Below are 22,745 nucleotides of genomic sequence, written 5' to 3'. Positions count from 1 at the left end.
TGCGTCTCATAGGCGCTTTCCCATTGCATACTTAGTAAGGACTTTGGCATACATATTGTATCAAACAATTAAATACCCCAAGTTCTTTAAGCAGGAGTGGCTTCATGACTTCAAATAGAAAAAAATAATATTATAATATACCGAAACTTATTTTGATCAAAAATCAATTAAAACTGGTTTTTGTGTGTCTTTTGTACGACACAAATAGATTTTTTTCACAATGTCAATAATATTGCTCCATATAGCAAAAAGGTATTCAGAAAGTCTCAAAAGATAAATCTACTATTCATATAACAGAGGTTCTATTAAAATTGAAAGACTATGATAGCCCAAAGGAAAAACTCTGCTTTTATGGCCTTCTAAAAAATACTTCCAAATATGGCGCACACATGTAGAAGTATTTTCAAAATACTTTGAAGGAAATGCATTCAAATCCAATATACGCCAGAATATCTTACAAAAATGCATTGAAGCAACAAATATTAATTTTCCTGATTGGTTTAAAAGTACTGATGATTTTTACACGCACCGACTTGATACCGCAAACTTTTTAATTATTGTTTTACTGTGCAAGAATTGTAAATGGACACTAGATAAGAATCTTTGTAAAACTATAAAAACCGAAAACTAAAAAGCTTCAAAATTTATTGAACTTAACTCTTATAAGAGACAAGACTTTTTCACCAAGTTTTTAAAATTAATAAAATGTAAGTCAGCTGTTATGATACCTTTCGCACAACAACTTAACCCATCAAAAAAACACCGATTCACAAAAAAAAAAATTTAAGAACTTTATGAATCCTTTGTCCCTGCTTTATCTTAAACCTTCATCCCGAATCTTATCAATGTAGCATGTTTTTCACATGGATTTCGGTTATATTTTATCTGTTGAAGTAAAAAAACAAGCAGCCTTGTTTTAAATCGGCAATAACTTTTCTTAGAGCAATCATATTGACTTAATTTTTATGTCATTAGATTCAGCATCAAAAAATACTTTGAAAACATAGGTTGTACGAAAGTACAAAAAAGTAGTAAAATATAGTACCTACTAAAATTATGTATTAGGCAATGCTGAGCTACTGATAAAATTCAATAAAATTGATGCAGCGGATATACAATCGACTATACAATTGGTCATTTGACTTGAATAAAATACTACAAAATTATTTCTCATTTCTAAAAGGTTGTGCTTTATTACAGAAGTTGGAAATTTAAATTTAAAAGTTTTTGCTATTTTCTAATTAAAAGTAGAGCCTTTTTTAAGAACATTTTAAAAACATTTTATAAACAATTATAAACATTTTAGTGTGTGCTGTGTGTGCAAATTATAAGAAAAAAGAACAAATTAACTATTCCTTAATTAATTTAAATTGCATTGACAAAAATCGTTTAAATAAGTGAATAATCCTACCTTTTCTTAAAATCTAATTAAAAAATAACTTAAATATATCTTAAAGATAAAATTAAAAATAAAAAAAATCCGTGTGCGTTGCAATCGAAAGCGTCAGCGCAGCGGAGCCCCAACAACGTCTTTTCTTCAGTAAGACGGCGGCAGCAGCAGACAAATAAGTAAGTCTTGCCAACGGCGTATACAAGGGGGGGGGGTCACGGGGTCATGACCCCCCCCAAGAACTCAGAACTTAAAAAAGAATTTGTTATGTGATACTGAAATCTCTTGAGTAAGATTATTTTCAAAATGTTGAAGTTTTAGAACATGAACGAAAATTTTTGGTATTCAAACAAACTATTTTACCATATTTTGGGGATGTGGTCATATTTTAAGCGAACGCTATACTGGATTAGGATTATTTTGATTCGTTCGATAATATTAGTTGAGCTGTAGAGTTTTGTATGGAAACAAAATCCGGATAAGTATTATATTCAAAGCTTTTTAAAAGAAATTGAATCTAGTAGGTACACAAAAATAATATCTTAAGGGCAAGTCACTGCTTACCAGCAAATAAAAGAAGCAGCCATATCTTCTATTTTTTTATATGATGAAGTGAATAAAATATGTTTTAAATAGGGAAGCTTTCTGTGGCCTTGCTGTGTGGAGGTCAATTCTGTTGATAAAATTCGTCATCGGCAAAATGTTAAAGAAGGATATCATTTCTCAAATCTTTTTAGTTTTTTGCAATGTTCCAGAGTTCAATACATTCGTCTGATAAAATTTGGTGAATTTTGTTTGCTTACAGAATATAACAGTATTTTGTACATACTAAATTTGCTAGATCTGTTGCATTTTTTGAAACAACTATCGATTTGTTAATCATCAATGGCCAGCCAATTATAGAAGCAATGTAAGCAACCTTATCTAAGGCAATTTAAATTTTATTATTAAATATCACTTAGGGCTAATTTTTTGAATAGTTAGATAAAACTAAGTTAGAGCTTATTCCTAGGAATAAAAGTTTTTTTTTTTATTGTGACATTTATTCTTCTGATAGTCTATCTGACGATTGAAAAAGCAGGGCTTAATCTAATAAATACAACTGAATGTTTTTTATATTGTAAACCGCTGATTAATACCTGAAAACGGACGAATTCCAAAATATCGCCAAAATTATTTTTTTTGTCTTTACTATTTTAATAGAGGTATTTTAAATTCCCATACAATTTTAAAACAAAATTTATAAAAAAATTATATTTTCAATGCAATTTTTTTTACAAAACTTTGCGATTCGTTTGCCTGAGGTTAGGAAGACTTTTAATTCAAAAGTTAAAACTGTTATTAAGTAAAAACGATTTTTATATTAACTTTCTAGGCTAGCGGAAAACAATGAACAGTAGTTGTTTTAAGGCAAATTATTCAATCGAAGTACTCGTACAGTACATTTTATTTTTAGGAGAGGATAGCCTTAATTGGTCAAAATTAAAGCCTAGTACGCTGCTGATAAGAAACGAAAAATCCCATACAAAAATGAAACAACGAAATGGTAAACCAAAAATTTCGTTCAACTTTTCGTTCTGTAGTACGCTGTTCGGCACAATGAAATTGAAAGTCTAAACTTCTTTTTCGCACACAAACAATTGCCGGGGACATTCATTGTTTTTGTTTGGTTATTTTTAGAACTACATTCGGAACTTTTCGATTCGAAATGCAAGACGCACAAATTTTAATGTTTAATAATTCAAAAAGCCCATTTTCAGGTTTATGCCTGCTATCAAAACTTTTGAAAAAAAAAAAAAAATTGGCAAATTGGCATGACCCCTCCCAAGAAGCAAACCTGTATACGCCCCTGAGTCTTGCACATATTACTTTTATTTGATATACATATCTTCTGGATTTTCTGAAAATTAACATTAATAAATAAATATGGCTGAAAATAAAAATTTAAAATATGGTGAACTACAATAGGGTATTTTGAATAAAATTATGAAAGACCCCACCAATTTTAAAAAAGCTCCTATCGAAGGGTCCCGGCATATGCTTCAGGTCCTCTAGCAAAATAAGAGGACGAGATGGTGGCATCGAAAGTGTACCATGAAGGCATCATCGGTGCTGGTATGATAGAGGAGCATTTAAAAAAGTAGAGTTAGTTGTTGTATACGAAAAAATCTTTGATATTTACCTCGAGTATCGTGCAGAATAAGTAGACGCAATGGCAAAATCACCACCAGTCAGTGGGGCGTCTTCAAGTGGGGGTATTCAGGCATCAACAGTGCAAACTTCATCGCAATCGGGGATCCGACTTCCACGCATCGATCTACCAAAATTTGACGGATCGTATGTTACGTGGCGTGGTTTCCATGATCGATTCTTAGCTCTCGTTCATAATAACAAGGCTTTAGATGACATCGATAAACTGCATTTTTTGCAGTCCTGTTTAATTGGAGATGCCAATCTCTTTCTGCAGAACATTTTAGTGGAAACAGCTAGTTACAAGAAGGCTTGGGAGCTTTTAGGGGAGCGTTATGACCACAAGCGCATTCTGGTGCATATTCCATTGCAAACTCTGTTTGGTCAACCTTCTCAAACTCGAGAAACTGCTTCTGGTCTTCAAGAGATTTTGTACATCACAAGAGAATGCTGCCTCGCTCTTGAGAATATGGACGTTCCGGTGTCTAGCTGGGACACAGTGTTGATCTGGTTCATTCTCCAGAAACTTCCTAGCACTAGTCAAAAGCTGTGGGAAGAGAAGTTAGGGAATCGAAAAAACTTACCCAAATTTAAAGAATTCACAGAATTTTTGGAGACACGTTTCCGGACTCTTGAGGTTATGTGCCAACAGGAACCTGGTGCAGCAGGCCGAAACAAGAACGAGCTACCCGTCAACACCAAGCCACGTTTCCAACCTGCAAAATCGAAGACGTTCCTTGTGAAGCAGTCAGCCAAGCAGCCTTTCCAGCAAGTACCGAAGACGAACACAGTGGAGCAGTTGGTATGCAAGCTATGCAAACAGGAGAAGCACTCGTTGAAGAGATGTCAGCAGTTCCTAAATATGGACCATGTGCGAAAAAGAGATGTCGTTCCCAGGTTAAAGGTCTGCGAAAATTGGCTTTCTTATAGACACTCTCTCCACGAATGCCCCACTTCTAGTCTCTGAAATTTTTGTCAACAACGACACAACACATTGCTGCATTCTAATTAGCCGAATTCCAGTACACACACACACACACCACAACAACAACCATAGCCTGCAGCTACTCAGGCTCAGGCTAATATACCCAGCTCGAACGCATTTCAGTCGTCCGTTAATCCAAACGCGCCTGAGTTCCAGCCCATGGGTCAACAACAACAACAAAGTTTTAACTACCACACGTCGCATGGTGATCGTTTTACAACACATCAGCAGTTGTTAAGGCCCGAAGTGCAGATGGCCGGCTACGCCTTTTACATGCTCTGATCGATACTGTATCAGAAAGATCTTTCATCATAGAAGCACAACTGCTGAAGCTAGAAAAGCGGCGTACCATGGTCGAGGTATCTGGGTCTGCAAAACGCATAACTGCGTCGAAGTAAGTCTTGCATGCCGCAACTCGACGTTTGAGATTGCCATTCAGGCATTGGTCTTCAAGTCGCTGACTGGCCATCTCCCGACCCAACGCGTGATACCTGGCCAATGGAACCATCTCGATGGTCTCTCGTTAGCAGATCCCCATCTCTACGAGCCTGCTCCCATTGACTTACTACTGGGAAGCGATGTTTGTGCCCAGATATTTTTACCAGAAATAAAACGGCCTCTAGATGGTATCGGTCCGCAACACCTTTTCACTATTTCTTGCCACATCATGCGGTGTTTAAGGAAGTTAGCTCCACTACAAAGCTGAGAGTAGTGTTTGACGCAGCTTCAAAAGCTTCGGATGGGAAATCCCTCAACGACCGTCTTCTGGTGGGTCCAAAATTGCAGTATAGCATCATAGATCTAGATCTTAGATGGCGGACTCAACGAGTCACATTTACGGCCGACATAGAGAAGATGTCCCGGCAAATTTTGGTTAGTTTCCCAGACCGATACTATCACCTGATTATGTGGAAAGAGCAGAGAACATCGCCATTACGAATTTTCAAAATGAACACCGTAACTTTTGGAACAGCGAGGCTCCATATCTTGCCATCAAGATCCTGAAAAAAGTAGCTGATGATGAGAGCGACAATTTTCCGGAAGGGGCGAAGGTGGTACGTGAAGACATGTATGTCGATGACCTGATCAGTGGCGCCGATTCGATCGAAGAGGCACGAAAGAAACGTGATGAAGCCAGCCAACTTTTAGCGTCAGCGGGATTCAATTTAAGAAAATGGACCAGCAATGTCAAAGAACTTGTCGAAAACATTCCAGTTCAAGAACTCGGTTTTGAGCTTCCGTTTAACTTGTCCAACCACGTCAAAACTCTCGGAATGAAGTGGTTTCCCATCGATGATTGTTTTTCGTATCAAAATCTCCAACCTTCGACAGAAGCAACCACAGAAAGGTCAATATTATCGACCATAGCCAAGCTGTTTGATTTACTTGGTTGGATCTCACCATGTGTCGTCACTGCAAAAATTATAATGCAAAGACTATGGAACCGTGGTTGTAATTGGGACGACCCAATTCCAACGGCTTTAATGAAAGAATGGGAGGCTTTTCATCGAGAATTTCCTCTTATCGAGCGACTTCGAATTCCCAGATGGACTCATATAAGTCCGACCAACATGGCGATCGAGCTGCACGGATTTTGTGACGCTTCAATGAAGGCATACGGGGCAGCAGTTTACGTACGCATTCTTGATAGCAATGGCAACATCCACGTCAATCTTATTTTGTCAAAAACAAGAGTGGCACCAAGCAAAAGAACAATTACTTTGCCAAGTCTTGAAGTATGTGATGCAGTAGTTTTGGCGCAACTATTGCAGTACACTAAAGAAGTTTTGGCGATTCCAAATGTCAAAATGTATGCTTGGACGGACTCAACAATAGCTCTAGCCTGGATACGAGCTACTCCTACTAAATGGACCACAATCGTGTCCAATCGAGTATCCGAAATCCAGCGTTTAGTAGGGATCAATTGCTGGGGAAATGTTGGTACGCTTCATAACCCAGTCGATCTGGCATCCGGGGGTGTACTTCCATCAGAACTCCAGTCGCTGCAAGCTTGGTGGAATGGTCCAGAATCATCGCAAATGGGATTCCGATTCTCCAGATCAGCCCGTGAAATTGACACTGAAGAAGAAAAACGCACGGTAAAGGTATTGACTGTACATTTGTTAGAAGGCGACAATATACTTCAAGCGATTTTTAATTCTTCGAGTCTCCTGAAAGCAACCAGAGTCATCGCTACGTGTGTCCGCTTCATCATTAAGTGTCGTCCTAAACTGTATGGAATCATCACAGGTTCGTTTTATCCATGGGAATTAGAATTAGCTCGTCTTCACATGGTCAAAGCTGCTCAAAGCGAAATGTTTGAGACAGAGTTTAGCTACTTCAAGGCAAATTCTAAAATCCCTAAAAGTCTGCGTTCATTAAACGCATTTATTGATATAGATGGGAGCTTACCGAGTTGGGGGTCGTTTAGAGAACTCCCTTTTATCTTACGATGCTCAACACACCATACTACTACGAAACAACCACCACTTCACGACTTTGGTTGTCAGAGAAGCTCATAAAAATACGCTTCATGGCGGTATCCAACAAATGATAAGCTATATCAAATGGTACAAATAGGCACTTTATTCCCCCGGCTTCTTCAAACTTTGGTGGATTATGGGAAGCGGGTGTGAAATCCGTCAAGTACCACTTGAAACGCGTTGTGGGAATGGAGAGGCTAACCTTTGAGGAGCTCGCTACGCTTCTATCGCAAGTAGAAGCGTGTTTGAACTCGAGACCCTTATGCCCACTATCCGACAGCATAGACGATTTGAATGCGCTCACACCTGCCCACTTTCTAGTCGGCGAATCACTATATGCCGTACCTCAAGGCGAAACCGACGTCAACATCTCACATTTGAACCGTTGGAGACGTGTTCAATTAATGTCCGAAATGTTTTGGCAAAAATGGAACTCTGAATATTTGTCCTGACTCCAGCAACGTCCGAAATGGACCCAAATAAAAGAATTGCCAAAGATTGGTGATTTGGTTCTTCTAAAAGATGAGCGACTACCACCAACGTACTGGAATCTAGCCCGAATTGAGGAAACTCATTCCGGAACGGATGGCCTAGTACGGGTTGTCACCGTTAAAACTAAAAACGGATTTATGAAGCGAACGATCGCGAAAATATGCCTCCTACCTAGGGTTGCCAACTTTTTTAAGAAGGAATAGAGTATATTTGATTTCAGAGACGAAAAAAAAGAGTACATTTGAAAAAAGAAGAGTACCATTTATTTCAAGTCTTGAAAATGTATTTTTTTTTGCTTCTTACAGTACATAACAATTTTTTGATGTTTTTAAAATATGTGTATGACTAAACGTTCAAATTCAAAATTCGTGTACATTAAGAGCTCATTTTTGATCAATTTCAACGAAGCACTATTCCTCTCCTCTCGTCATTTCATATTCAAGACCGAAAATACTCTCTCAGTGAATGTTGAAGTGGCAAGAACAGATAGAATATGGCTTACCTACAAGTTTCCAGTTATATCAGTTATTATCAATATAATTCATGGAAATAAAAATATATAAGAAGGTTAACTCAATTTTAAATACCTTGATATTTTACCAAAAAAAAATCGAATATTTTAAGGTCTTAACAAAACAAAGTAAAATAGAGAACAAAATTTGAATAAAAAAATTAAAATTTTAGTAAAAAAATTAAATTTTAAGTTTGACTTAGAAACAAACAAAACAAATAAGTCTTTTTTAAAACAACGACAAAGATTATAGTGTTTTGTACTCTCTAAATTACAATTGTTCAAATGTAGAAATTATAAGGTCGAATATTTTAAGCCTCGTTTTTTTTCATTCAATTCTATCTTTAGAATTATGAAAGTTATCCACCAATTTGTAAACGTTAAGATGCTTATGTTTATGTGATGGTACACTCAGCTTTAAGTAAAAAAGAGTATTTTGTCGTACTCTATCAGAGTTATAGATTATAGAGTACCCATACGTGAAATAGAGTACAATACTCTTTTTTAGAGTACGGTCGGCAACCCTACTCTTACCATCAAACCAATCAACCGCAGAAGCCACAATAATATAAAATTAAAATAAAAGCCAACCTGCAAAACAAGTCATCAAAACTCAAGTAAAAATACCTACCATGCATCGATGTAAAATAATTAAAAAAAAAAAAATCTTGAATAAATCTTCGAAATCTTTATTAATCCAGTCAAATAAGGGTTTAACCTCGGAATGAATGTTAGTAGAAATTTTTTTTGCTCAATATCTTCCTTTTGCCATTCTATAACATATCTCAAAAGTCTAGAAAAATTTCATGCCCGCTTGTCGCGATTTCAAGGTCAAATCGCGAAATGGAGATTTTCAAAATTAGCAAAAATAGGCTATGGTATTATATACACATATGATACATGATTTCAAGGTATTACCTACGGTATTTGGTATTTTTGATGGTGAAGGTATTTTTTGATGGAGGGTCAAATTTTAGGATATGCACTAAAGAAGATTTTTGTTCATCTTAGGAATAAGTGCTAATAGGCTAATTTTTTCATTTTAATCTTTGTTTGGATATTCTTTAACTACCCTCAAAAATCTAAAAAAATCTCATGTCCGCAAGTCCTAATTTTCTTGGTTTGAAGATAAGGTGCAGATTTAAAAAAATTGAAAAACTACACTTCAGATATTTATGTCAGATCAACATGAATAAGGTGCTTTACTTTTCAGGGATGGTCAGGTTGACTTGTTTGTGAGTTTTGTTGGAATAAGTGTTAAAAAATACTTTTAACTCATGTCACTTATGTTGGTATACATATAAAAATTTAAACTTTTCTTATTAATTTTTTAAAATCTGCACCTTATCTTCAAACCAAGAAAATTAGGACTTGCGGACATGAGATTTTTTTAGATTTTTGAGGGTAGTTAAAGAATATCCAAACAAAGATTAAAATGCCTATTAGCACTTATTCCTAAGATGAACAAAAATCTTCTTTAGTGCATATCCTAAAATTTGCCCCTCCATCAAAAAATACCATTATTTCGTAGGTATATATATTTTTTGTAATGGATTGTTTTGATTTTTAATAATGATGGATTCTAAAATCTTCATGCAAAATTTAGTTCATCTACCATAATTTTTAAGGGTTTTTCGACAGTAAGTTTGCAACTGTTATAATAATATGAGTTGACAGATGAAAAACAGGTATAACTTTTTCCAGAGACGTCAGATTGTCTTGATTTTTTGGAATCAGCATTAAAAAATACTTTGAAATCATGTATCATATGTGTATATAATACCATAGCCTATTTTTGCTAATTTTGAAAATCTCCATTTCGCGATTTGAACTTGAAATCGCGACAAGCGGACATGAGATTTTTCTAGACTTTTGAGATATGTTATAGAATGGCAAAAGGAAGATATTGAGCAAAAAAAATTTCTACTAACATTCATTCCGAGATTTACCCCTTTTTTCTCCTTATTTGACTGTACCTATTATATTGTCATTTAATAAAATTCAAAATAAAACCCTTAATTATTTCGAAATAAAACACCAATTATTTAAACATATTTGCTCAAATAAAATAAAAACATTTTTAAATTGAAAATTGTATTTATTTAAGTACAAATGTACTGTAGCAGTACTATAAAACAACAATAAATTTTCTTCGAATTAAAATTAAATGTTGTCACAAAACACATAAACTTTAAATTTTAATAATAAAATAATGTTCTGTAACAACGCAAGCATTAAAAACTTACAAAACAAATAAAATAATTTACTTCAAATAATATTGGAAAATTACACAAAATATCATAAATTATAAAATTTAATATGTTCCATATTGAGAAAAATACAATCCACAAACCTACTGTCAAAATGATTGTTAACAAAATAAATGTCAAAGACATTATCTCTAATGTCGTTTTCTATTGACTTTTGAGATTTTTGTGTAAAATTCTCAGATTTTTCACTGCAAATAGAATATGAAATCTAGTTTTGTAATTGTGTGCGAAATCTGTGCGTATAAAAAAAAATAAAACAACAACAAATGTTCAGACAAATGTCAAACAGAGGAGTGTGTGTGAAAGTGCGTGTGTTTGTATGCGTGAATCTTGATAAAAATCCAGAATCAGATTCTTGAATCTCAGATTCATTTTTTTGTCATTTTTTGGAATCTCAAGACGCAAATAGATCATGAAATCTGAGATTTGTCCACTATTTCCCCTCTTCACCCCCCCCCTTTCAGCTGTCAAATTCACAAATCTCATTCTGAGATTCGTCAATAGAAAACGACATAAAATAAAATAAAACAGCAAAATAAATGTATTCATTTTTATTATATTCAATTCACAAAACCAAATTTTAATTTAATGCACCAAAATGATATTAATTTACTTATTAAAACAACAATTCATAATAATCAAAATAATATTGAATATCAACATTATCTTATAATTAAAAATATAAAACACAACAAAAATAATTCACTTGTTCACCACTTTGAATTAACAAAAAAAAAAAAATGTCAACACGAATCAGCATTCAGCAATCAGCAACCTACGTCACAATTAAAATAATTTGTCGAAGACAATTCACAAATATCATCACAAAATTAATTAACACTATAATATTAAAATCGCATCAAATTGCTGAAAACTAATTCATCGACACTAAATTTCACCGAATTAAAACAATTAAATTGCAACAACAGTTAATTTCACTGAATTTACACCCCGCCTCCATAGGAGATATCTTTCTCTAACTCAATGTCTAACATCTACAACATAACAATTTTTTTTTTCTTGGCTGGGCAAATTTTGTTCGGAGAATTCATTTTATATGCTTCGTTCGCCAGAGGATGATGTATGTTTTTTTGCGGACAAAATTTATTTTATATGGTCAATTTTGTATGAATACTTATTTTTTTTAAATTTATACATGTACCCATTGCTTGGTCTGTTTTTTATTTGCCTTCCAAAAAATAAACAATTTATTTTTATAAAAATAAATTATAATACCTATTAAATAAATTCAAAATAAATAAATAAATTCAAAAAGTAGGTATATACCATTTCATGAAATCTAATTCATATCAACATAAAGCATGCAAAAATTCACAAAACAAACAAATATATTTTGTCGTCCGCTACTACGGAGACAACCTTCTTCATGAGAGGACAAAAAATAATGAAAAAACTGCAGTTCCAAAAGAAAAAAAACACATTTGTCAAATTCGATGTTAGACAATCGTTAGACAAAATCGAAGACACGGTTGTCTAACATTGAATCATAACAAGAAATGGCGAGCCTCCACAAGACATTTCTTGTTAAGACACGTCAACGTGGCCTGTGGAGGCGGCCTGTTAAGTCGTCAAAAAAAAAAAAAAAAAAACACTTCAAATTAAAGTAAACAAAAAAAAAATGTTTATAAACGTCAAACAAAATTTAATATCACTGTTTATCACTTTAAACATGTATGAACACTTTAAATTTGAAAACACTCAACTAAAAATTCGAATAAATAAAATTGGAAGTCGAGCACTTTTTCACTTTCCAATTAAAAACCATAATTTACCTTGCCTTATTTATATGTGTGTATATAACAAATATATAAATTCAAAAGGTATATAACAGATCACGCCATATCTGTTTTATACCTCATGCATATCATCATCATCATCATATAATAAAACGGCGAACATGGTTTTTGTGGTACAAAATATCGGGCCCACAAAAACCGAAGGGGCATAAATTATATAGCGATCTAAAGCGAATGACTTCTAGAAGTGTAAAATCAATTTTTTTTTTTTACTTTTTTCAACCGAAAAACTGAAATTAAACAAATTAAAATTCGAAATAAAAAACAAAAACAACTGGAATATCTGTTGGAAAATTTTCAATCGCCTGGAACGAAATGTCATACATGACTGAATGAATGAATAAATCGAAAATAAAAAAAACATTAAGGTGGTGCGTTGTTTTAAGATCGCATGTTAACAATGGTTAGCTTTCATTGTTTTAGTTATCTAAGTAAGAAGTAAGATGTTTGTTTTATTGCCATGAATTTTTTTGTTAAGATCGAATTCTATTAAAATCGAGTCTATTACTAAGGTCCAATCTTTTGTTAACACTTTTGATACCAATGAAATCTATCTTCTTCCTTTTCTCTCTTGAAAGAACATAAGAATTTGACAGTTCCTTTACCATTTACAAAGTTTTCACTCTTAAACGTTTACATTATTGCATAAAAGGCACTAATATTTTATCGCACACCAAATGCCACATGACAAAGCGTTTTTCTTATGAGGTTCAGGGAAAACTAACAAAAACATCTTTTTTGTTCCTTATCTACAATAACCTAAAAAGTGAAAAAAGGCAAATTTACAAAAATTATTTTATTTTTATTTCTTTCTAGCTCTATTGTTTTTGTTTATTAAAGCAAAAAATAAGCTTCATCATTATTTTTGATTTTAAGGAAAGAAAAACTCTCAAAAATGAGTTTGAAAATTTTCTCGCTGGCGTAATTTTTTTGTAAAAGAGTTAACAAATTGTTTTTATTCAAAAATTATATGCTTTCCGCATTTTTTGTTTTAATTTTCTAGCCCGAAAAACCATACAAAAATGCGTTTGAAATTTTTCACTTTCGTACTTTTTCACTTTTTGAGCCAATGTAGTTAAACCTATTACTATAACAACGGCCACTTTTTGCAAAAAGTCAAAAAGTGAAAATTTTAAAACTCATTTTGTGATAGTTTTTTCGACGACAAAATAAAAACTAATGATGCCAAAGCTTATTTTTTGGTTAAAAAAAAAAAATTTGTAGTTTTTTTCCAAAAACAAATATTGCTAGAAAGAAATTTAAAAAAATTTAATTTTGTAAATTTCCCATTTTTTCACTTTTTAGGTATGTATAACTACAATGGCCACTTTTTGCAAAAAGTCAAAAAGTGAAAATTTTCAAACTCATTTTGTGACAGTTTCTCCGACCACAAAATTAAAAATAATTATGCAGAAAGCCTATTTTTTGGTTTCAAAAACCATTTTTGTAGTTTTTTCCAAAAATTTTTACAAAAACAAATAGCGCTAGAAAGGAATAAAAAAAAATTTACTTATGTAAATTTCCCACTTTTTCAGTTAAGTTAAGGTATAACTTCAACGGCAAATTTTTGCATAAAGTCAAAAAGTGAAAATTTTCCAATTCATTTTTTGACAGTTTTTCCAACCACAAAATTAAAAATAATGATGCAGAAAGCCTATTTTTTGGTTTCAAAAACAATTTTTGTAGTTTTTCATTGTAGTTATGGCTTTAACATAAAAAAAAACGTTAGGTATCTTGCGAGGCAGTTGGTGTGGTAAAGCCTTAAAGGCCCCAACCCATAGAATCCGTTGCGCCTCACTTCAAATACCAAGGTGTGTTCGATATTTTATCGCTGAATGTGCACTAAGGAAGTTCTGATGCAAGAAATTTTTAACTATTATTGTTGTTCTTTTTTTTAATGAAATAAAATGCGTGACTAAATTTCATGTAGGTACTTGCTCTTCAGTTAAAAACAATTTTTAATAACAGATTATCATTTGTAGATATGACTTTGGCATAGTAAAATTGAACTCTACAAAAGAATTTTAGTATTTAATTGATATAATTTATTAGATATATCATTAAATGTTACTTTTATTACATTTTCTTCACAAATAAACAATTAAAGTTCACAATTTATAAAATCGGAGAAGAAAAGAACACAGTTCTTAAATCTGAAATTCCCCGGTGTGCACTCTAAAACAGAAAATTGAACAGATCTATTGTTGACAACCAATGTCAAAGCATACGACGGATGAAAAAGTAGAAAGTTGGGCAACTTCTTCCGTCGAATCCGTCCGTCTCCGTCCAATCCGTCGCTTATGGGTCGCTTCCCATAAGAACGTGTGTATTTTATCGAGCTGTCAGTTGAAAACTTCGACAGAACGGACGCAACGGATTCTATGGGTTGGGCCCTTAAGAATTGATTTGTTAGATTAAAAAATGTCGATTCTCACTTTCAAAGGTGTTTTACTTAAAATTTCACTGCCACACAGTACCCGCGATTATCTTTTTACTACTGTATACTGTGAAGATCAATACCTGAACGAACCTTTAATAAAGCTATTTTTATAACCATTCAGTGATCCTTTCCTTTCACAGGTGAATACACTTTATTTGCAACATAAATGTATGTAAAGTGAATTTATTCATATAAATAGATTATCGTAAAATAATTTACAGTTGGTTTCTGGTAGAATGAAGTCATAAAAATAATAAAATTTGTTAAAAAAAAAGTGTCCTTTTTTTTGGATTTTTTCAATCCACAGCTGTCAAATTGAAAATCTCACAAACAGGGGTGTATTTATTTTTGTTTGGTGATGGTAAGGCGCTGCAACAGCCGGACGCCCTTCTGTTAAATTGTTCTTTCCATTTGTTATTTTTTTTTTCGCTAGCCAAATTTTTTGGGGAAAAAGAGTATATAAATTGTTTTATAGATCAAAAAATTAAGCTTTTTTTAAGTTTTTCACCTAAAACAGGTTGGAAAATTTTCACTTAAGTACTTTTACACTTTTAAGCCAAAGTAGCTAATGCTTAAATGCCAATATTTTCTTTTTTTATTTAAAAAAAAAAACTTAAACAAAAAAAAATATAAATTTTCACTTTCACGTAGATAAAACGTTGCGCCTTGCGAACAACCATCTTACTGCACTCCGTCCTTGGTTCAATGCTCATGTGTTTGTGTAACTAACACTACTTTGTAAAAATGAAAAAAAAAAATGCCGCACTGGTTTCTTCAAACACCCCTTCCTGTACTTCTTATTCTTAGCAAATATCATTCCAACTTTAAGTGCGATAAATAACGCCCTCTCCCTTCCGGAAATTTAAACTTCTACAAGCCAAGACGAGAACCTACAAGGACATACAATGGTGTGAATGACAAATTTGAGTGAAGTTGGTGGAGGTTGAATGCATTGTATACATATTTCTAGGAATTATATACAATGTTGAATGATTGAATAATGGAATTTGAACGAATGGAACATGAAACAGGTTGAATTAAATCGAAAAATGCAAGGTGCAAACACAATGCCCTTAAGGCGATTACACTTTACATTTTCTTTTTCGATACTTTTTTTACGTAATTGAGCGTAGTTGAAACACGTAGTTCAACAATATCTAAATCAGGTTTAAAATATATCTAAAAGTAGGTATATTATATATTCCTGTATATTTTGTCTTAAAAAAGTGTATAGTTAATCGCAAGAAAACAACAACAAATACTATAAAAATTAAGAAACTATTTTGGTATAATTGTGTTCAAAATTTTTGCAAATAAAAAAAAAATAAAGAAATTGGCACTCGAATTTCGAGGGCTGGGTCGACTAGTAGGTATATTTATAACACTACTTGTAATAAAAATGGCATTGAAAGCCAATTAATTTATAATTTAACTTAATTTTATTGTAAATTCACAACATAACATTCATGCACACACCAATTATGCACACACCGCGATCGAAAAGCACATATCGAACAGGAACATGTCAACACGACACGAGAGTAACCTAACTGCAACTATTGCAGCGGTTTACCTATGTTGTTTTTGTATTCATCCAGACAAATACTAGATGTATTCATCCAGATTTTTGTATTCATCCAAACAAATACTAGAGAGCATGTGTGAAATGATGACATTCGACAAACAATTTTTTCAGTATATTTTTGACCTTCACCCCCTCCCTCTTGTCCGCGAAAAAACACACTTCCACCCAACTTTTTTGTATAGACTTTTTTTGTCCTTGGGTCTTATCCCAAAAGCAAACTTTTTGGCAAGTTTCAAGAGTGTAACAATTTTTTTTATGTCTTGATTGTATGTAGGTCTAGGTATACTATTTTACCTGTACTACTATTATAATGTACAACAATGAGACACGTAGTATCTGCTACATACATAATATAGTTACAAACATATCTGACTGACTACGGTTTAAATGAATTTATTTGTGTAAGTATACCTATGTTCTACCTACGTTAAGTAACGTTTGAACCTACCTACCTACTAACTTAACCTGATCAAAATTAAAAACAAAGTGTAGCAGATATGTTACTATAGGGGTATTCCCGATCTGGTGCAACAGGCCTAGTAAAAATGTAAAATTTTATTTTTTTACAATAGATCGTGAACGCCCCTCTTCTTATCTATAGTAGGTAAATATTGAAGCATGAATAAAATCCATGATGTTTTTTTTTTTAACAGGGTTGCTTCTTCTTTTTTTTTCATTTTTATAATTTAATTCTTTGTTTTGTTCGGGTTAATTAATTTTCACAAATTATTTTACATCAAAAGAAACTAAATTACGGGACATGAGTAGCGACAAGCCGACAACCATTATAAACAGAATAAAAAAAAGACAAACTGTTTATCATGGGTGACTCGACAGTGAGTTGCCATCTGTGAAAAATAATTTTACTCCATTGTATTTTTAATTTGCATTAAGGTTAGAATACCTATAGCTAAAGTACAAGACTGTTGTAAAATTTTAATCCATTTATTTTGTTGTTGTATTGTTGTAAGATTTTACACTTTTGCACTTTTGCAGTGATACTAACCCAGTTGCATCGGATCGTGAATACCCCTTATATATGTACCTACCTACTTGTTTCACATTTATTACACTGGTCAACAAAGTTTAACTTTTTTTTTGCCACAAGTACCAAAATATACTTTTCTAGTAGTTTAGGTGCTGAATCCGAATCTGAAGTCAGAAAAATATTATTGGCCTCCGTTTTGGAAACATTACCGTTATAAAATGCTAAAAATCGTCATTTTGGCTGTTTTCGAGGTTCTGTTTTTATGTGGGGTAATTATAAACAAATTTTTAAAGGTGATTATAAGAACAGATATTTTTCTTTCAAAAACTCTTTAAATTTTCCCGATATCTCTTTTATTGCCCGAGAGTTTCAGTTAATAAGCCAGAGATACTAAATTTAATCTAAAGTTTAAGTCACTGGTCACAGAATTTTTGCCACAAGAACCAAAATATACTTTTCTGAAGGTTTTTGGGTGGCTGAACTCGAATCCGCAATAAGAATTTTTTAAATTTTTTAAATTGCGGATTCGAGTTCAGCAACCCAAAAACCTTCAGAAAAACCCTCTTGTGGCAAAAAAAGTTTAATTTGATTGGCCTGTGTTGTTTCTGATTCAAAGACCGCTACTTAAATTTTAAATATCTCGGGCAGAAGGAATAAAACCAGTTCTTATATGCACCGTTTCAAATTAATTCATAATGAACTAACACACATAAAAACATAGCCTCGAAAACAGCCAAAATGATGTTTTTTGACATTTTCTAACGGTAATATTTCAAAAACGGAGGTCAATAACAATTTTTTGACTTCAGATTCGAGTTCAGCACATCAAAAACTACTAGAAATGTATATTTTGGTTATAGTGGCAAAAACCTTGTTGACCAGTGTTATCTATTAAAAGGTAGGTGCCTAGTAGGCTACCTACTTAGATACTCATGATTTCATACCCCAGTTCAACAAGACAAATAAAAAAAAATAAATATGTACAGTACCTTGCCATATTATTAGGCCCAAGCGAAAAAAATACAATTTTTCGGTTCAGTTTTTGCTCAGTTTTTAAAGTTTTTGTCGAAATATCTTGATTTTTTTTTGTCCCATTTACTTGCACATATCATGTAGATACGGTTTGACTTGAAAAAAGTTTAAAAATTCATACTTTTTGAAAAAAATAACGTACAAAAGGGGATAAGCTCCAAAAAACGTACCCTATGGAATTCACGCCCGGATAATTACCAGACCGGTCCAATACTTAATTTCTTGTACCGAGGAATAACGTGACATTCTTAACTTTATGACAAGGATCGCAACTTGCATAAATATAGCAGCTTCGAGCCTCCAGCCTATTCCGAAATCGTAGAATCAAAACTTTCCCAAGCTCCTTTTTGTGTTGGTCTGGAGTTAAGGCGTCTTCCACAATATAAAAAGAACCTTATCCTTTCCCTGAGATAGTACAACAGCCAATAATGACAAGAGGATGTTTTTTTATTGGAATAATGTACTTTGAATAGCTGTGTTCGTCTGGTCTTATAAAAAAGAAAAAAACTACCCCAAATCTAAGAACATGTTTTACTTTCCAGACGATCAGGGCTTCTATATTTATGCAAGTTGCGATCCTTGTCATAAAGTTAAGAATGTCACGTTATTCCTTGGTACAAGAAATTAAGTATTGGACCGATCTGGTAATTATCCGGGTGTGAATTCCATAGGGTACGTTTTTTGGAGCTTATCCCCTTTTGTACGTTATTTTTTTCAAAAAGTATGAATTTTTAAACTTTTTTCAAATCAATCCGTATCTACATGATATGTGCAAGTAAATGGGACAAAAAAAATTCAAGATATTTCGACAAAAACTTTAAAAACTGAGCAAAAACTGAACCGAAAAATTGTATTTTTTTCGCTTGGGCCTAATAATATGGCAAGGTACTGTAGAAACCAAATCAATGCGCAAAGAAATAAAACTGTGCATGCATTCTTTTTTCCTTGATTTCCAAAAAATATCCCAAAACCAGATCTCATTTGTTTATTCTTAACTTATCCCCTGTAAAAATATAAAAGAACAAAATTTCATTCATTGATCAGGTTCCTACCTACCAACCTACTTTCTTAAAATGCGGTCACAATCCTTTTGCATACCTACACACAATAAGGAGTAGGTACTGAACTACTGAGTAAGTTTTTTTTGTTGTTTTTTTACCTCAAATTTAACCAGTTCCCAGCCCCAATAAATTTTTAACAGCAGAAAATTTTTGATTCACCTCAATAGTGTCAAAAATTTACACGGTGTTAACTATTTAACGCAATTCACACACGGCCTAAAGAATCAAAATTCCAAAGAGAAAAAAAAAGCATTTTAAATTTTCTCAAATTTTTCATTGAAAAGAGCTTTTTTAAAAGCTCTTCAAAGTGGTGATTTTCAGTTTCATAAATGTCACTTTTTTCTATGAAGATGAGACATCTGTATATAATTATTTGTGCTCCAAGTGTTTTTCGTGTCTTGAATAATAAAAAGATATTCACAGATAAGAAAATAACATTTGATGATTTTCCCAGCGTTCCTTAACAGCGCATATCTAAATTCGACGATTTTTCATAGTTTTTACTGAACTATGTCACCAAATATATTCTAAATTCAAAACCGTTTATTTTAATAAAATATTCCCAAAAATATGGATTCCACAAAGCTTCGCGCAAAGTCCTTATCATGTTTTTGCCCTGAAACATGCCCTTAATTACATATGTGCTCCAAATCAGACTTGTTTTCGTTCTAGTTGGATCAATTAGTTCAAGTTTGCTCTTTACAACAGTTTTGTAGATTCTCCAGTTCGTTTGAATTTCTTCCAGAGGTATTCTCTGTTTGAAGGCAATGTTAAACGTTATGGTTCTATGAAGAAGAATTATAAACAATACTTTATTTATTCACCGACTTTTCACCGGATCTGTTGACTGTCAAACTCTCTATAATTCTATTTTTTCAATACTAACCCCCGCAATCTGAGAAATCCTCGCCTTTTGTATGTGTCCTCCCACCGTACATACTATGGCTCCAACGAACCTCTCACTCGTATGTTGCGGAGTATAAACACGAACCTGGACTATTTTGATGTCAACATCAGCACGTCTCTCCTTAAACACCTATTTATAAACTGTCCCGATCACCCCCTAAGTTAGCTATAAGTTAGTTTTAAAGTTAGATTGAGTTATTGTTGCTTGAATGAAGCCGAATAAATGGGGGTGCTGCCCCCACCTAAATTAAAATTAAACTTCATTATACAGTGGTGCCAATGATTCATTTTATTTTTGGTTTCGATGACAAATTGAGCGTTCTTAGGCGTTTTGAGATTTTACTCTCTATTCGAAAAACACCCTTTCACCCACATTTTCACGCAAGATAATTTTTGTACATATTTTTGGGATTCTTGGTTCTTATAACAAACGAAACTTTTTCACCAAGTTTAAAAAATTAACAAAATTTATGTCAGCTGTTATGACACCTTTCTCACACATAACTCAACCCGTCAAAAAAACACCCTTTCACCAAAAATATTTTTAAGAACTTTAAGAATCCATTGTCTCTGCTTTATCTAAAACCTTCATCCCGAATTCCATCATGTTTCATGTTTGTGACATGGGTTTCGGTTATATTTTACCCTTGTTTTTAATCGGCATTAACTTTTCTTAGAGCAATCGAATTGACTTTATTTGTATGTCATTAGATTAAGAATAAAAAAAAACCTTAAAAAAATTTTTCATGTGATTATATTGCAAACAATTTTTCCACTATATTTTTGACCTTCACCCCCTCCCTATTGTCCGCGAAAAAACATCCTTCCATCCAATTTTCTTATAGACTTTTTTGGTCCTTGACTCTTATCCCAAGAGCAAACTTTAAGTTTCATGAGCAACATTTTTTATATTTGTTGATTTTATGTACTATTTTACCTGTATTATTAAGAAGAAGTTGAAGCGTCTTAAAAAATGTATAAACTATAGACAATATTGTTCAATTTCATTTGTTTTAATAATTTAATTTAATAATTTTTCATAAGTGTTTTTTGTGACTTGAATATACGAACTGAATTATCTGCACCACCTGAAACGAAATATTTTGGATTTGACCAATCAACGTCCAAAACTTTATCACTATGTCCCAAAAGTTCATAAAGTGAAGCCTTTGTGCTAAAATAAAGATAGAAATGAATTAATAAAAACATCGTTTTACTTTTTTAACTTAAAAACAAACCTTCTTAAATCCCAAAGCTTGTTTTGATTATCATATCCTCCAGAAAGAAAGAGGTACTCATTTGTCTTAGACCATGTAACCGATTGAATCCATTGGCTATGGCCCAAATATGAATTTCGTATAACAGGACCATCTTAAAAAAAAAATAATTGTTTTACTTGTTAAGGAAGCATAAATTTATTTAAAAGGTTTCTGTGGGAATACTTAAGCTGCAAAGTGGTACTTAATTTTACCTAGGGATGTATTTTGTTTTGGGTTCCAGTCCTAAAGAAGTTCTGAGATATATTTTAATTTTTAGCTTGATCATTCAGTTGTCATTCAAAAAGTACCGAATTTCTTTATTTTTTGTTTGACTACTAGGCTTTTTCAGAATTAACAGCATAACATTTGTGTGTTTCTTGGGAATTAGTTTTTTAAAATTAAAAGGTCTTAGAAAATACATTTTGATGGGTTTTTGTACAAATTGTCTAGAACCTTCTCAATCAAATTTACCGTTTTAGGAGCTTTATGCGAAAAACCTACATTGTCAACGCTTTACCTTTTTAAAGTAGCAATACTTTGTAACTGATTACTCCACTCCCTGACGGAAGTAAGGCTATCTCTCATAGTCATACTTCGCCGAGGAACATAGGAACAGAATAACTACTCCAAATACAGCAATAGTCACTCTGTGGGACCGGAAGGGGCTGTTTCGACCAGTAATACGGCTGTCTCTTACAGTCTCACCTCGCAGACCTCTTCTTGACCCTAAAAGTGCTCAAACCCCCAGCGGCAGTGTAGCTGTCTCTTATAGCTCCACCTCCACTGGAGAGGAAAGCAAAAGAGCGTCCCGTAATGACATAAGGAACGCAAAAGGGCTCTATAGAGCCAGTACCGGTTTAAGCACTACCGGCGCTCCTGGGCAAGATTGCAAGTGGAGCCTCTCAAAAAAAAAAATCGTTTTAAAACAATATTTTAAAATCACGAAAAAAGCAATAGTAGATTATGTCTTACCTCTCATATACTTGTTGCTGCATTTATGTAAAAATGTGCAGTTTATTAAAGTACATACGCTTAACTTAAAAAAAAAATTAAATATTCATGTTATTTAGGCTCAATTAACAAGTTTACTTTTATCTCTGACTTTTTGTTTAAACACGTATAAAGAGTAAGTACAGTTGGTTTTATTTGAACAATATTTTTTCAAAAACTTTTTCAACTAGGTGCCTACATTAATGTCGTTTTTTATTGGAATCACTCAATGATTCACTCATTCTGAAATCCAATAAAAAAAGTTTGAATCGCTTCCACCCAATTCTGAAACTTATAGCCGATGCTGAACGGCAAAAGATCTGCCTCATAATTGGTTACAATTCAA

General features: G+C 33.0%; 2 protein-coding genes across 2 annotated transcripts in view; one reads left to right on the top strand and one right to left on the bottom strand.

The window, feature by feature from the left end:
• The first annotated feature begins 5,632 nt into the window (after nt 1–5,632).
• Nucleotides 5,633–7,087, top strand: LOC129906572 (uncharacterized). Its single transcript, XM_055982387.1, has one exon. The coding sequence runs from the start codon at nt 5,633–5,635 to the stop codon at nt 7,085–7,087; it is 1,455 nt and encodes a 484-aa protein (XP_055838362.1).
• Nucleotides 7,088–21,144: 14,057 nt separating this feature from the next.
• The window catches only part of LOC129907288 (ribosome biogenesis protein WDR12 homolog), a 249,072-nt gene continuing 247,471 nt past the window's right edge, over nt 21,145–22,745 (bottom strand). Inside the window, exons 6-7 of the mRNA XM_055983405.1 lie at nt 21,389–21,521; nt 21,145–21,324 (exon numbers count right to left, since the gene is read on the bottom strand). Coding sequence (XP_055839380.1) covers nt 21,177–21,324; nt 21,389–21,521 — 281 coding nt within the window. The 3' untranslated portion in view covers nt 21,145–21,176. The remainder of the gene's footprint in view (nt 21,325–21,388; nt 21,522–22,745) is intronic.

Source organism: Episyrphus balteatus, chromosome 1 (genome assembly GCF_945859705.1).
Source record: "Episyrphus balteatus chromosome 1, idEpiBalt1.1, whole genome shotgun sequence".
Lineage (NCBI taxonomy): Eukaryota > Metazoa > Arthropoda > Insecta > Diptera > Syrphidae > Episyrphus > Episyrphus balteatus.
Note: the sequence above shows the minus strand (reverse complement) of the source record. Positions and strands in the feature narration are given on the sequence as shown.

Excerpts from the sequence above, each read along its gene's own strand:
- LOC129906572 (XM_055982387.1), top strand. The coding sequence starts at position 5,633 with ATGTATGTCGATGACCTGATCAGTGGCGCCGATTCGATCGAAGAGGCA.